General features: G+C 42.2%; 2 protein-coding genes across 5 annotated transcripts in view; both read right to left on the bottom strand.

The window, feature by feature from the left end:
• The window catches only part of LOC117019515 (zinc finger protein 75D), a 60695-nt gene that overhangs the window by 12415 nt on the left and 36304 nt on the right, over positions 1–11976 (bottom strand). For 3 of the 4 annotated variants that reach the window (XM_033101306.1, XM_033101304.1, XM_033101305.1), the window contains exons 8-10: positions 10812–10938; positions 9012–9122; positions 654–800 (exon numbers count right to left, since the gene is read on the bottom strand). In XM_033101306.1, coding sequence (XP_032957197.1) covers positions 724–800; positions 9012–9122; positions 10812–10938 — 315 coding nt within the window. In that variant the 3' untranslated portion in view covers positions 654–723. Of the gene's footprint in view, positions 1–653; positions 801–9011; positions 9123–10811; positions 11004–11976 lie in introns of those variants that run through there. The other variant, XM_033101309.1, reaches the window with a different exon arrangement.
• LOC117019520 (zinc finger protein 75A-like) lies at positions 5554–8689 on the bottom strand. The gene is given in 3 exon segments (XM_033101316.1): positions 5554–8118; positions 8120–8517; positions 8519–8689. Coding segments are annotated over 3 exon segments (495 nt in total). The 5' UTR covers positions 8549–8689; the 3' UTR covers positions 5554–8051.

Here is an 11976-nt window from a genome sequence, read left to right as displayed (position 1 = left end):
AGTAACCCCTCAAGCTCTGAATGCCAGGTCTGCAGGGCCTCTCTTCCAAGATTTGAAATTCTGGTCAATTTTTCCTTGTATTCTCCCAACCCTATGTGTGGTAGCCGCTTCCTATACTTATGGTATTTGCTGCAATAGTGTCTTCCTCCAATTGCCTAATGCAGCGTAATTCTACACTACCCACTTGAGAATGAAACTGAAGTGGGTTATACAAAAGTTAACAGCCACACATCTATAGATTTCCTCAGAGGTGTAACATTACCCACTTGGTTTAGTTCAGCCCTTCAGATGTGCATTAAAAAGGCACGTTTTCCCCCTGTAAATTAACTTCTGGGGTTCTACATATGGTTTCTTTACTTCCTCACTGAAACATTTTAACTCATTGGTCCAAGTTTTCAATTGACACTATTCCTTTTTCCCAAGGATTCCAAACCACTTCCCATAAACTAAATCAGATATTCTCACTACAACCTAGACAAGTAGGGCAAAGCCTCCTGATTACAAACCTCACATATCTATTGTGGTTCCTCAGCTTAAGGTGGTAGATGGGTAATACCAGCCAAAACAAGAGCTGGGCCCCTCAAGCCTCCTTTCCACGCTCTCCTTTCCTCTTGCCACCTCTTGTATGCCTCTCCTGTGAGGGATGGCCTTACCAGTCAGTTTGGGAACAGCCCAGGACTTCCAGTATTCTGAAGTAGAGCGCACATTTCATTGCTCCCTTCGTCACCGCCGAATCCTCGCTTTCACCATTATCAGCTCCAGTCTCCTCGCAGCCCCACTGCTCATCCTTGGCTTGGCTTCTGGGTAGAGACAAAGAGGACTGAGCATTCTTTTCTTGTGGAAAACATAGGATGAGTAACCTCACCGCTCCCTGTGTGGTAGGATAGTTAAACTGAAGGTATTTGAACTTGGTGCAACCCTACTCTGACATGTCAAGGAAGCTGTACTCCTGAAGCTACTTGGACGTTCTCCATTCACTTGGCCATTCCCGCGGTACCTATAGAGGTTTTCATAGCTTTGCGATTTATGAGAATTGCAAGTTAAGTCTGGGTTTCCTTGTAGCCCTGATGCATACCTCCTATCATAGGTTGAGTGACTTGCATAGTGACTACAGTAAAAGAACTGGAGTTTGAACATGGGTCAAATCAATTTGAAAACCTTAAATTACTTGCCTGTCATTCTCAACAATCTTTTTGGCTAAGAATTTCTGTAAAACTTCACAGCAGAGACCTTACACTCTGTTAGACAGGATAAGGGTTCAAGTTTGGGGTCTTACTAATTGCTATTCTTGCTAATGTTAAAATGTAGCACAGTATTTTGTAGATGCAGCAGTAAACAGGATGAGCTCGACAGGAAGTCAACCTGGGAAGTGTAGCCAATTGCAAAGAAGAAATCAACATGTAATTAACCAAATAGCATATATAAGCAATGGCTAAGCCTCCCTTCTAGGAGACAGAGCTTTGGATGTGAATCCTGTCCCCTTTACTTACTGCAAATAAACAAAACTAATGACAACCACGTGTGGTTCTGGAGTAGAGCACCCCAAGGAGTGAGCCCCTTAATTTCACTAACAATACTGTAAGGGCAGTCTTGATGACATATTCATAGGATTAATGTCTGTCATCTCCTGAATGAATGTAAGGTTCTTGGACAGCAGGGAATTTGATTTCTTCTTTGCTGAATTAGCACCTCAAATAATGTCTGTTGCTAAATAAATATTTGGGAAATTAATGAATGGGTGGAAAAAAACACCAGGGAGACTAAGGTCATGAGTCCTCATTAACTGGGTGTCAAGTACTTAAGCATTATAAAGAATATTAAAGGAGACTACGGGTGGCCTGTGGCTGAGATGTTTCTGACAGTCTCTGGTCCATTTCTACTACTATTGCTCTAGGGTAGGATTTCTGCCCCTCGCCACTACTGACATTTTCGGCTGGACAGGTCTTTGTTGTGTGTGTGGGCTAGGTGGGTATCCTGTACATTTCAGATTGTTTAGCTGAATCCCTGGCATCCATCTACTAGATGTCAGTAGCATGTCCAGTGGTGACAACAAAATTGACTCCAGACATTGTCAAAGGTCCTTGGGGGGCAAAATCACCCATGGTTCAGAACTCCTTGTCTAGGGACATATCATTACACCAGGCTGGTATGAGTCTTCCATCTGTCTACCTGGTCTTCCTACAGAGCAGATCTGGCCTTGGCTTTCTACAAATTTAATCCACAGTTGTTTAACTATTCTGTTCAAAAGCCTTCAAGACTTCCTGTTGCCTCTGAAATAAGCCAAGATCTCCAAGCTTGCAAGGCTCTCCCTGGCTTTCAAGGCTCCAGCCCCATTGCCCACTGCCCCATACACATTCTACAGTCCAGCACAGGTGAACCAGTCCCAGGTCCTGGAATAGGTTCTGTGCTTCTGTAAGGGTGAAACTTAAATCAGTAACATAGTCAACCTATAGCTTGATTTACCTTGTAGCTTACTATTCAGCTATTTTCTGTTTCTACCCCACAGTCATTGCTTGATTCAATGACTATTCCTTTTGTCAAGGCTACACATACTTCACTAATCCAGTTAATCAGCTGAGCAATACTAAAAAAAAGTAATTCCTTAGTCCTCAGACATCCAGGTGCAGGAATCCATTTTGCGACTCCCTCCCAGTTTTTACTGGTGACACATAAAGTCATCGGCCAAAGTGGAGTCCAGAGATAACATTATCTTCAAACAGACCAGACCGCAGGAAGTGACATCAGCCTCAGACCTGCCTGCCTATCCCAGTTTTCTTTTTTCTTCCCCCAACCTATATGCCTATAAAACTACTTGATTATCCCAGGCTCAGGGAAGGTGGCATTTCTCAGGACAACAGTCCACCATTTTCCCTGGCTGCTGGCATCCAGAATAAAGGAAACACTTTTTCTCCTCACCAACTCTTGCCTTTTGAATTCTTGGGTCTTGTGCAGCAAGCGGCACCAAACCTGGATTCGAACACTCCCAGCCTTAGTGCCTTTGCCCATTAAACTTTTCCTTCCTAGAATACTTTTCCCTTGAGGCTGGATTCATTTGTCATAGACACTGAACAGGAGGGGTTGCCGGTCTCTATCCCTCCCAACCAAAGGAGGAAGGCCATCTGAGCGTAGGCATTAGAAATGCAGAACGAAGGAAACATGTTCTCAAGGAGTGCACCATCAAAGGCAAGAAACCACAGAATGATGACTGTTAACATCATCACCACTACACCCCACCCCCACCCCCACCCCCATCACCACTTTGAGACCTCTGAATGCTTTGAACTCCTTGGTCCTGTCACCTTTCCCAGGGCTCCTAATCTCACTCCACCTAATAACACAATTTGTTTCTGATGGGTTTGTCTACTCCATTGGTTTGGGAACTTTCTGAGGGCAGGAGTGCCTGAGTTTGTGTCCCCAACATCCAGCACAAGAGTTCACAAGGACACAGTAGGGCCTCAGTGAAGCCAGTGTTTCTTAGCGTGAAATGCAAGGACAAGAGGCCTAGCCTTTCAAAGGAATCGTAACCTGGGAACTGAACGGCTGGGAGTCCCGAAGGGCTGACACGCCAGGCCACCATGTTCCCACACCTCTCCAGAGGAAAGTGGTCCTGGCCCACGGCCACTAGGTTTCACAAGAGGGGCAGGGTAGAGGATGGCGCCGCACTGCTAAGGGCCCAACCCGCCTGTATACTCCCGAGGCACGAGCCGGTCACCTTTTCCAAACTGGAAGACCAGAAGCAGTCGCGGGGCAAGCCGGGATCCCCAGAAGTTAGACGCATGCACAAGGGCTAAGTCTGAAAAGAGCCGTGCTGGTTGCACAAGTGCTGCACTAAAGTACCGCCCTCCCCGCCTTGTTTCAACCCTGCACTCACTGATCGACTAGTCCTTGCCAGGGAGACAGCAGCCCCTCAGCGTCATACACAGGGAACAAAACTGCTGTTTGAGAACCAGGGGATCTGGGGCTGGGCGTTTATTAATCCCTCCTATTGGTCTATTGCTGTTTATTTGCAATACGCATCAGATTCGGTTACTGGATGTGTCCTTTTACCATTCCTGGTTTTGGCTCACACTGATTTACAGGTGCGACAATAATGAAATAAACATAACGCTTGTGTGCTTGTCAGTTCTAAACAGGTACATACTAATATCCTCACAAAAACCTTATAAAGTCAATATTACTGTTATTTTCATCCTACAGACAACAAAACTATGACAAAGTTTACATGACTGTCTAAAACTGACTTCCACCCCATTGTTGTATCCCCTTATTTCTTAATATTGCATCGCTATGGCAAAAACATTGTCACCTAACAATGAAATCTCTCCAACTCTCATCTCCCAAACCACACATCCTCTCCAGAGGTCATAACAATTATTAGCATGTAGATATTCACGGACCATAATCAGTAATTCTGCCCATTTACTATATCTTCAAGTTTTTGTTTCAATATATAGACCTTATCCTTTTTTTTCCCCAATACTGCTGCATTTAGGTAGTTACCATAATATATTCAATCCTCAATCATTTCCCTTTTGATTGACATTCAAAGATTTTCCTAATTTTCATTTGTGTGCTCTCGATTGAGATATTCTGGATGTATTTTCAAGAGGCAGCTAATTTAATGGATGTGTAGTGTAAGGGAAAGAACAGTGGAGGTTTCTGATTTTATTCTGGCCCCTCTCTGATTTTATTCTGGCCCTTCATCCATTCCACATTTATGAAGACTCTGGTTGCATAATGAAGACATAGTACTCCATCAGGATATAAATGGAGGGAGGTGAGATGTGAAATAGATGATATACCCCCTTAGGTAACATATTCCATCTTCAACACTGAGCAGTTTTCTCTAAGCCCTCTCATATGCATTATCTATTTTGATCCTTATAAAGTTCCTGCCTATTATATTCATTTTACAGATAATGAAATCGAGTGTCAGTGAGATCCACTGACTACCATAGTTAATTAGATACAGAGTACAATAAAATGTTCAAGGGTCTTGGCTCTTAGTGCTGAACTTTCTAAGGTACCCTGCTGCCTCCCTATTCAGAGGGCAGGGCATAATGAGATAACCACATTGACGTGAAAGAGAAATTAGAGTCTGAATTTCAAAAGAGGTTAAGTGTGGAGCGGTGCTTCTCAGCAGCCCTAGTCATGTGTCTCCTCAGCTACCTAGAAACTTCTTCGGTGCACCCTTAAAGACTTTGTTCCTCAGGGTGTGAATGAGAGAATGGAGCATGAGTGTAACTATAAAAACAGGATAAGGAAAGTAGCTGTTCTCAGGATAGATTTAGTCAGAGGTAACTGTCCTATAAAGTAGTCCACTACCACCACCACGTGGGAATTTCAGGTTATAAAGTCTTGCCTCTATCCTTGGCTGTACAGATCCTTGGCTAGCTTTGCCAATGTAGTCACAAGTGACAAGGTTTCAGCCAATGGAGACCAGGAAGAAGATGACTCTGGTCACTAAGATTTTGAATTTTTTGAAACAGGCCAGGTTATGCTACAGAAACACACACCATCAACATCTTAGTGGTTAAACACAAAAGTTTATTTCTTGTTCCCACGAAGTCCATTAAAGGTCTGGGACTCACCAGAACAGCTCTCCTGCAATGTGAGGGACTCAGCATTCCAGACAGGTTTGATCTTGTGGCTCCTCTCTGTCTGTGCTTCCATGATTGAGGTACAAAAAGAGAGCACTACAGAGTCGTGCACCAACAAATAAATGCTTCAGCCCAGAAGTGAGGCTTCTGAGCACAACTTACTGACCAAAACGATCTCATAACACTAACTGCGAGTAGAAAGGCATAACTATTCTCCTTTGTACTGTTCACTAGAATACAAGCTCCATGAGGGTATGCATTTTTTTCTTTTGTTCACTACTATATCCTCAGTCTAGAACAGTGCCTGGGCACATAATAGGCCCTCATTAAACTAAATGAATGAATGCAGTACCAGCAAGAAATCCACATGTATCTTGGGAGAAGAGACATAGTGCCAGCGGTCTAAGTCTGAGGGTGTTGGGTAACAGCCATGCAGATTAGCGATTCAGAGCTGGCCTTGATTAAGAAATAATATTTGGTGTAGTTCATCTCGGGGAAGAAAATAAAATCCCACTGAGTATACGAGACCAAAGCTCAGATGATTTACACCAAAAGCACTGAACCCATAGACCGAATCAAGTCAGCATAACACCACCACCAGTGCTTGGCTCCTCAAAGGAGCAACAAGAGCCACAAAGTCATCCGCTTCTTTAATGTAACCAACCCTCCCAACATATCTGGGGAGCAGGGAAAAGGGAAAGAAGGGCACATTCCTTGAGCATCTATTGACGGCCAGGTTGGCAGGCGCTTTTATGAATTCCTGTAACCTCCAGATCAACCCTGAGGTATTTTCTCTATTACAAAGAGAAAATGTGGAAACTTAAGAGTATTTCAGTCACTAATCAAGAAACAGGAATGTTTTATAAGCTAAAAATAGATACAAGGTCATCCAGGCTGGCTCTGCAGAGATATCATATAAATCAGTCCTGCTAACCCTGCTTTCAGACCTGTGTAATGAATCTAAGCGACAGACAACAGACCCACTGGCTATGGTATCTTGAACAAGTCCCTGTATCTCTTTGAGCCTTAACTTCATTTATAAAATAAGAGATTTGGAAGAGGTAATTTAACCCCTTCGCTGATACTACCTAAAAGCTCTAACAGACACACATCTGAGTCACTGTTGTAGATAAAGGCGGTGAGTTATTAAAAATTCCACAGCCTAGAGAGATTTTTCAGCAGTCTATCACACTTATCACTTAAGGCTATTGCTACATGCTGTGCTGGAGAAAACAGACACCAGTAGACCCTGCCTGCTTAACAGTTTACAGTGTAAAACAACCAACATGGATATGGATTCGTCCAGCCTTGCCAACCACTCAGCATCGATTCTCAAACCTTCCTTTTTAGAAACATAGTCTCCTGCTCACTGAATTCCCAGGTGACCATGCCCAGTAAACCATAGCATCCTGCTTGCAGCATACGCCCCAATTTCTGAACATACCTCTATGTTCTTAGTAACAAACAAAAGCTAAATGAATAACCAAACAAAAACCTGAGAAATTAATCCTGAATGCCCATTAATTTTCTTTTATGCTTCAGGAAAATCTTTATGGCTGTTTTATCCTATTAACATTGTAAGTGAAGAAAAGAAAGGAAACTGTTTTTGCAGAAAATTCTTTATATCTAATCTAATGCATATTTCATGGCTAAAAATTCCAACCCGTTTCCATATGATCTCATTACAAATGTTTTCATTTTTCTCAAACACCGCCAACGAGAGACATAAAATAGTGCATCATTAGTTATCTAGCAGATTCCCTAGTGGTGAAGTAAATATGATTTCATCACAGTAAAAATTTGTGCTAACATGAGTAAAGAGGTAAAGTGGCTAAAAAGTTTAAGAAGGAACTCATATGATATCCAAGAACAAGACAAAGAAATTCCAATTTGGTTCTTGGAAAATTTTACATTAGAATTCATTTCTGCCCCATGAGACTAGTGAAATTGGTAAGCTAACTACTTTGAGGACAATGGAATGCAATAAAACAAGTATATTATTGCTTTTGTTATGAAAGACCATGCTACAAATGTTTCTATCATTATGTGTTTAAGGGTAGCTGGGCAGATTGATGAAAAACCAACACTATTTACCTCTGTGATCACTGAAGACTGATTATCAGATTCATGGCTGCCTCTGTTATTTGAAGCTGAATTTGCTATTTTGCCAGGTACAATCCCAAAACAGCTTTTTCCATTATTCAGAATGTTCTTAGAACACCTCTCTTGCAAAGGAATTCCCTGAAGGTTGTAAGTGACTTAGTACAACTTTAATGCATCCCCTACAGAGTCAACCTTGATTCCTTTCTGTGAAACATGATGCTTATATTACCAAATTTTCCACTGATAAAAAATTCTTCATGCTTAGTAATTTTGTATTTTTTCATAAACTTTAGGGTCAAGTTCCAGTTGGTGAATTTGTTCAGACTGAGGGCACTGGACAAGCTTCCTTCACAGACTGAGTATCTGGTGTTTAAGGTTTGACCGCCTGCTGAAGTTTCTTTTGCATATACTAAAAGTGGGTTCTCCGGTGTTTAATAAGGTGGGAGTTCTGACTGAATTTTTTTCCACATTCATGACACGTAAAGGGTTTCTCACCAGTGTGAGTTCTTTGGTGTGTGTGGAGATTTGATGTTTGACCAAAGCTTTTCCCACACCATGAGCATTTATATGGTTTTATTCCTTGGTGTGTCGTTAAGTGCTTATTAAGATCTGAACTCCATCTGAACCTCTTATCACACTGTGGACATTTATACGGTTTCTCTTCAGTGTGAATTCTTTGGTGCTTAATAAGGTCAGAGCTAACTCTGAAGCTTTTCCCACATTCCTGGCATTTAAAAGGTTTCTCTCCTGCACGTTCTTTCTTGTGACGATCCATGAGTTTCAACAGCTCTTGTCTCCAGGTTAAAACTTTCTCTCTTTTCTTCACTGGAAAATCTGGGTGCCATTTCCCCACCCTGTGCATATCACTATGATTTTCTCTTTGTATTTTGTGGGGAACATTCACTCTGGCCATTTTTGATACTATGTCTCCTGGTGCTTGTATTTCCAAATCAGACAGGCACATCAGCTGATGATTTGCAATGTCATGTTTGTGTATTAACCCTGTTGGAATAAACATAAAAATCTGGAAGGAGAACTGATTCTGAGTGGTGAACACACAATGTGATATATAGATAATGTATTACAGAATTGTACACTTGAAACCTCTGTAACTTTACTAACCACTGTCACCCCAATTAAAAAAAAACAAAAACATAAAAATCAACCAACTGTATGGCAGAGCAAGAAGAGAGACAAAAATTCAAATATCACTAACTTCTAAAATACAGGTAAGTAGAATCTTAAAATGCTAAGCCTTGCAAAGGTTCCTATCAAGGAGCATTTCTCCTCTTCCCATAGTATATTTACCTGTAGGCAGCTCTCCAGGACTGTCCTTGAAATTCGGGGATCCTTGAACCCATGGAGCTTCCCCTTGCTCTAAACAGGACATCAACTTAGGTTTGGGAAGCACAAATATGGCTGTGAAATGGAAAAACTGAGGTCAAGGAATGAAAACTTCACAGTGGTTCCGTAATTCCGAATTATTTCAGAAAGAGCAAAGGACACTTTTACACTGTGTTATCTTAAATAGTTAGGATTAGACTCACACGTGAGGTATTAGGTTTACACTGTATATTGAATTTGTAGGTAGACATACACAGTGGAGACTGAGAAATAAACCTAGCTTCACTGATGGAAAGATCATAGGGCATGGGAATCTTGAGCATGTCCCCCTCTTCTGCCACCAAAAATACCCCGTATTTGACCAAGGAGTAACTAAACTCTAGAGGTTGCAGGGAATACAGCCTGGTCCTATTCACTCTTTAGGACTCACCCTGAATAAAACCAGGGCTAGGAGAGTCAATGTGAAGTTCAGTGGGTTCAGTACCATCTACACAAATGATTCCTGTCATGACGACAGCATTTTTTTATTCAGCACTAGAGCGCTAGACACTGGACTAATAAGGATTGCTACCACTCCTATAGCTCACTGGTTCACATCCCATTGGACCAAACAGACCAGAATCACTTTAGTGGACTTCTTCCAAATACAAATTGCCAGGTTTGGGAAGTACTCAGCATTCAGTCTTTCCACAAGTATCTACTGAGTGGCTATGGCGTGCCAGGCACTCTCTATGAACTATGGATACAGTGGGGAATGAGTCAAAGTCCACCGATCTCGTAGAACTTATTTTCTAATGGGAGAGGGAGACGATCAAGTATCAGTAAACAAATGAAATGTCAGGAACTGGAAATGCTTTAAAAGAAACTAAAGCAGAGTAAGAGAGCTTTTAGGATTCTGCTTCTGTGAAGCTATTTGAGATAAGCCTACATGGAAGGCCTCTCTGAGAAAGTGATATTTGAGCAGACTTAACTGTGCGAGGTTAGACATGTGGTAGAAAACTTGCCAAGAAGAGGGAAGGGGAAAGTTGAAATGAGTATGGCAAGTTCAAGAAATAGCAAGACCAGTGCAGATAGGAAGGGCTGAACAAGGGCATGAGTGACAGCAGATGAGGGAAGGGAGGTGAGGAAAAGCCACATTCTGGATGGTCCTTGGTAAAGAGAAGTTGTATTTTATTCTGAATGTCATGAAAAATCATCATAAGGTTTTAAAACAAGGAAATGTCATGATCTGATCAGGTTTTAAAAGACTCTGGCTGTTGTATGGAAAACAGACTGTGAGAGGGCAAGAGTGGTGGCAGGTGGTGCCAGTTAGGAAGTTACTGAGGAGGGCCTGGTGTGATATGCTGCTGGCTTAGACTAGGATGTTAATAACTCAAGAGGATGAGACATGGTTGGACTCAGGCTATGTCATGAAGGAGGAGTCAAGGGGACTACTAATGCATTAATAGTGGGGTATGATGGCAATATCAGAGGAAAGGATGAAGTATTTTTCTTGTTCTGAGCAAATGGGTGAATGGAGGGGTCCTTTACTGAGATAAGAAAGATATGAGACAGGAGGTTTGCAAGAAAGATGGGAAAGAGATCAAAGAGATCAAAAATTCTATGTAACATTAGGAATGTATACTTGGAAAAAGTTCCCAGGTGGCCTGAATATGCCCAACCAGCTACTGGAAAAGGGACGCTCTCCCAAAGGTGCATTCTCAGTAAGCTGAGAACATGACAGATTACTCAACTTCTATGTAAAGGGAAGGGGAGAAACTTTACCAAGAGAGATGACAGTCTCATAGTTTTCTTGCATGACATCATTGTAGAGGGCCTTCTGACTGGGATCCAGTAACTCCCACTCTTCCTGGGAAAAATACACGGCCACTTCTTCAAACGTCAACAGGCTCTAAAGAACAGAATGGGCTTCAGCTCAGTACTTGCCACTGCAGAAGCAGCCCTGCCATTTGGCCCCTGAAGGAATTAAGAGTACACAATTTTTTTAAAAGAAAGAAGAGAGAAAGGAAGGAGGCAAGTGATCAACAAACAGCCTCAGAGGTGTCCAGTTCCCCAGGAGAACATCGGGGCTAATATGCCTCTGAGCACCGGCTGGGCAGTGTGGGTCATGGGCAGCAGGGAAAGGCAGCCCTACACAGCTCGAAAGCACAGCTCACCTGGGACTCAGGCAAGACGAGCTCAGATGCCACTGTCCAGTCTTTGGTGTTTGTCTGCTCAGGTAAGGCAAGGATCTGGTGAATAGGCAAAGCTGTGGGTAGAAAAGAGCCATGGGAAATATCTTTCACATCTATGAACATCCTGAGGACATTTCTAAACTACAGAAGATCCTGATTCTTTCAGTAGAGATGGAAAAGCTTTACAAGGGTGTGTGATGTGCGGATGTAGCCTTGTCACTGATAATAAGAACCAAGTATCTACCAGCCCCTATAACAGGTTCCCGTTTTCGTTAGTGAAATTAATAAACGCCCTTTTTACTTTACTCTGATGACATAAATTAATCTGTTATGTAAAAATTAAATAGAGTTGACAACGAAATACTCAGGAATTTGGTGTATAATAAGAACTGTAGTTTTTTAAATCATTTATGACTTTTTCCCTGGTACACAATGGGTTCCCATTCTACCACTTATAGCCCATTTCGGATCCTAATTCCTTCTGTTTTAGGAAATGAGGTGCCCTCGACTTTCTACTTTTCTAAGGAAGAGGTCATGTGTAATTACCATGGTTCTGTGGTTTGGATATTTCTGTACGAGGCCAAACCCCACAATCACTCACAGCTGGTCTATTCTAAGATCACCTTCGGGAAGAGGGGTGTATCATAATTGCTAACATGGCTGTATTTGCAGATCCACAGAGCTGGGCACCCCAAAAATGATCACAGCATTCAGGCTGAGCTCCCAGCAGAAAGAAATGATCATGAAGTTCCTTA

This window comes from Rhinolophus ferrumequinum (assembly GCF_004115265.2).
Source record: "Rhinolophus ferrumequinum isolate MPI-CBG mRhiFer1 chromosome 15 unlocalized genomic scaffold, mRhiFer1_v1.p scaffold_54_arrow_ctg1_1, whole genome shotgun sequence".
Taxonomy (NCBI): Eukaryota; Metazoa; Chordata; class Mammalia; order Chiroptera; family Rhinolophidae; genus Rhinolophus; species Rhinolophus ferrumequinum.
Note: the sequence above shows the minus strand (reverse complement) of the source record. Positions and strands in the feature narration are given on the sequence as shown.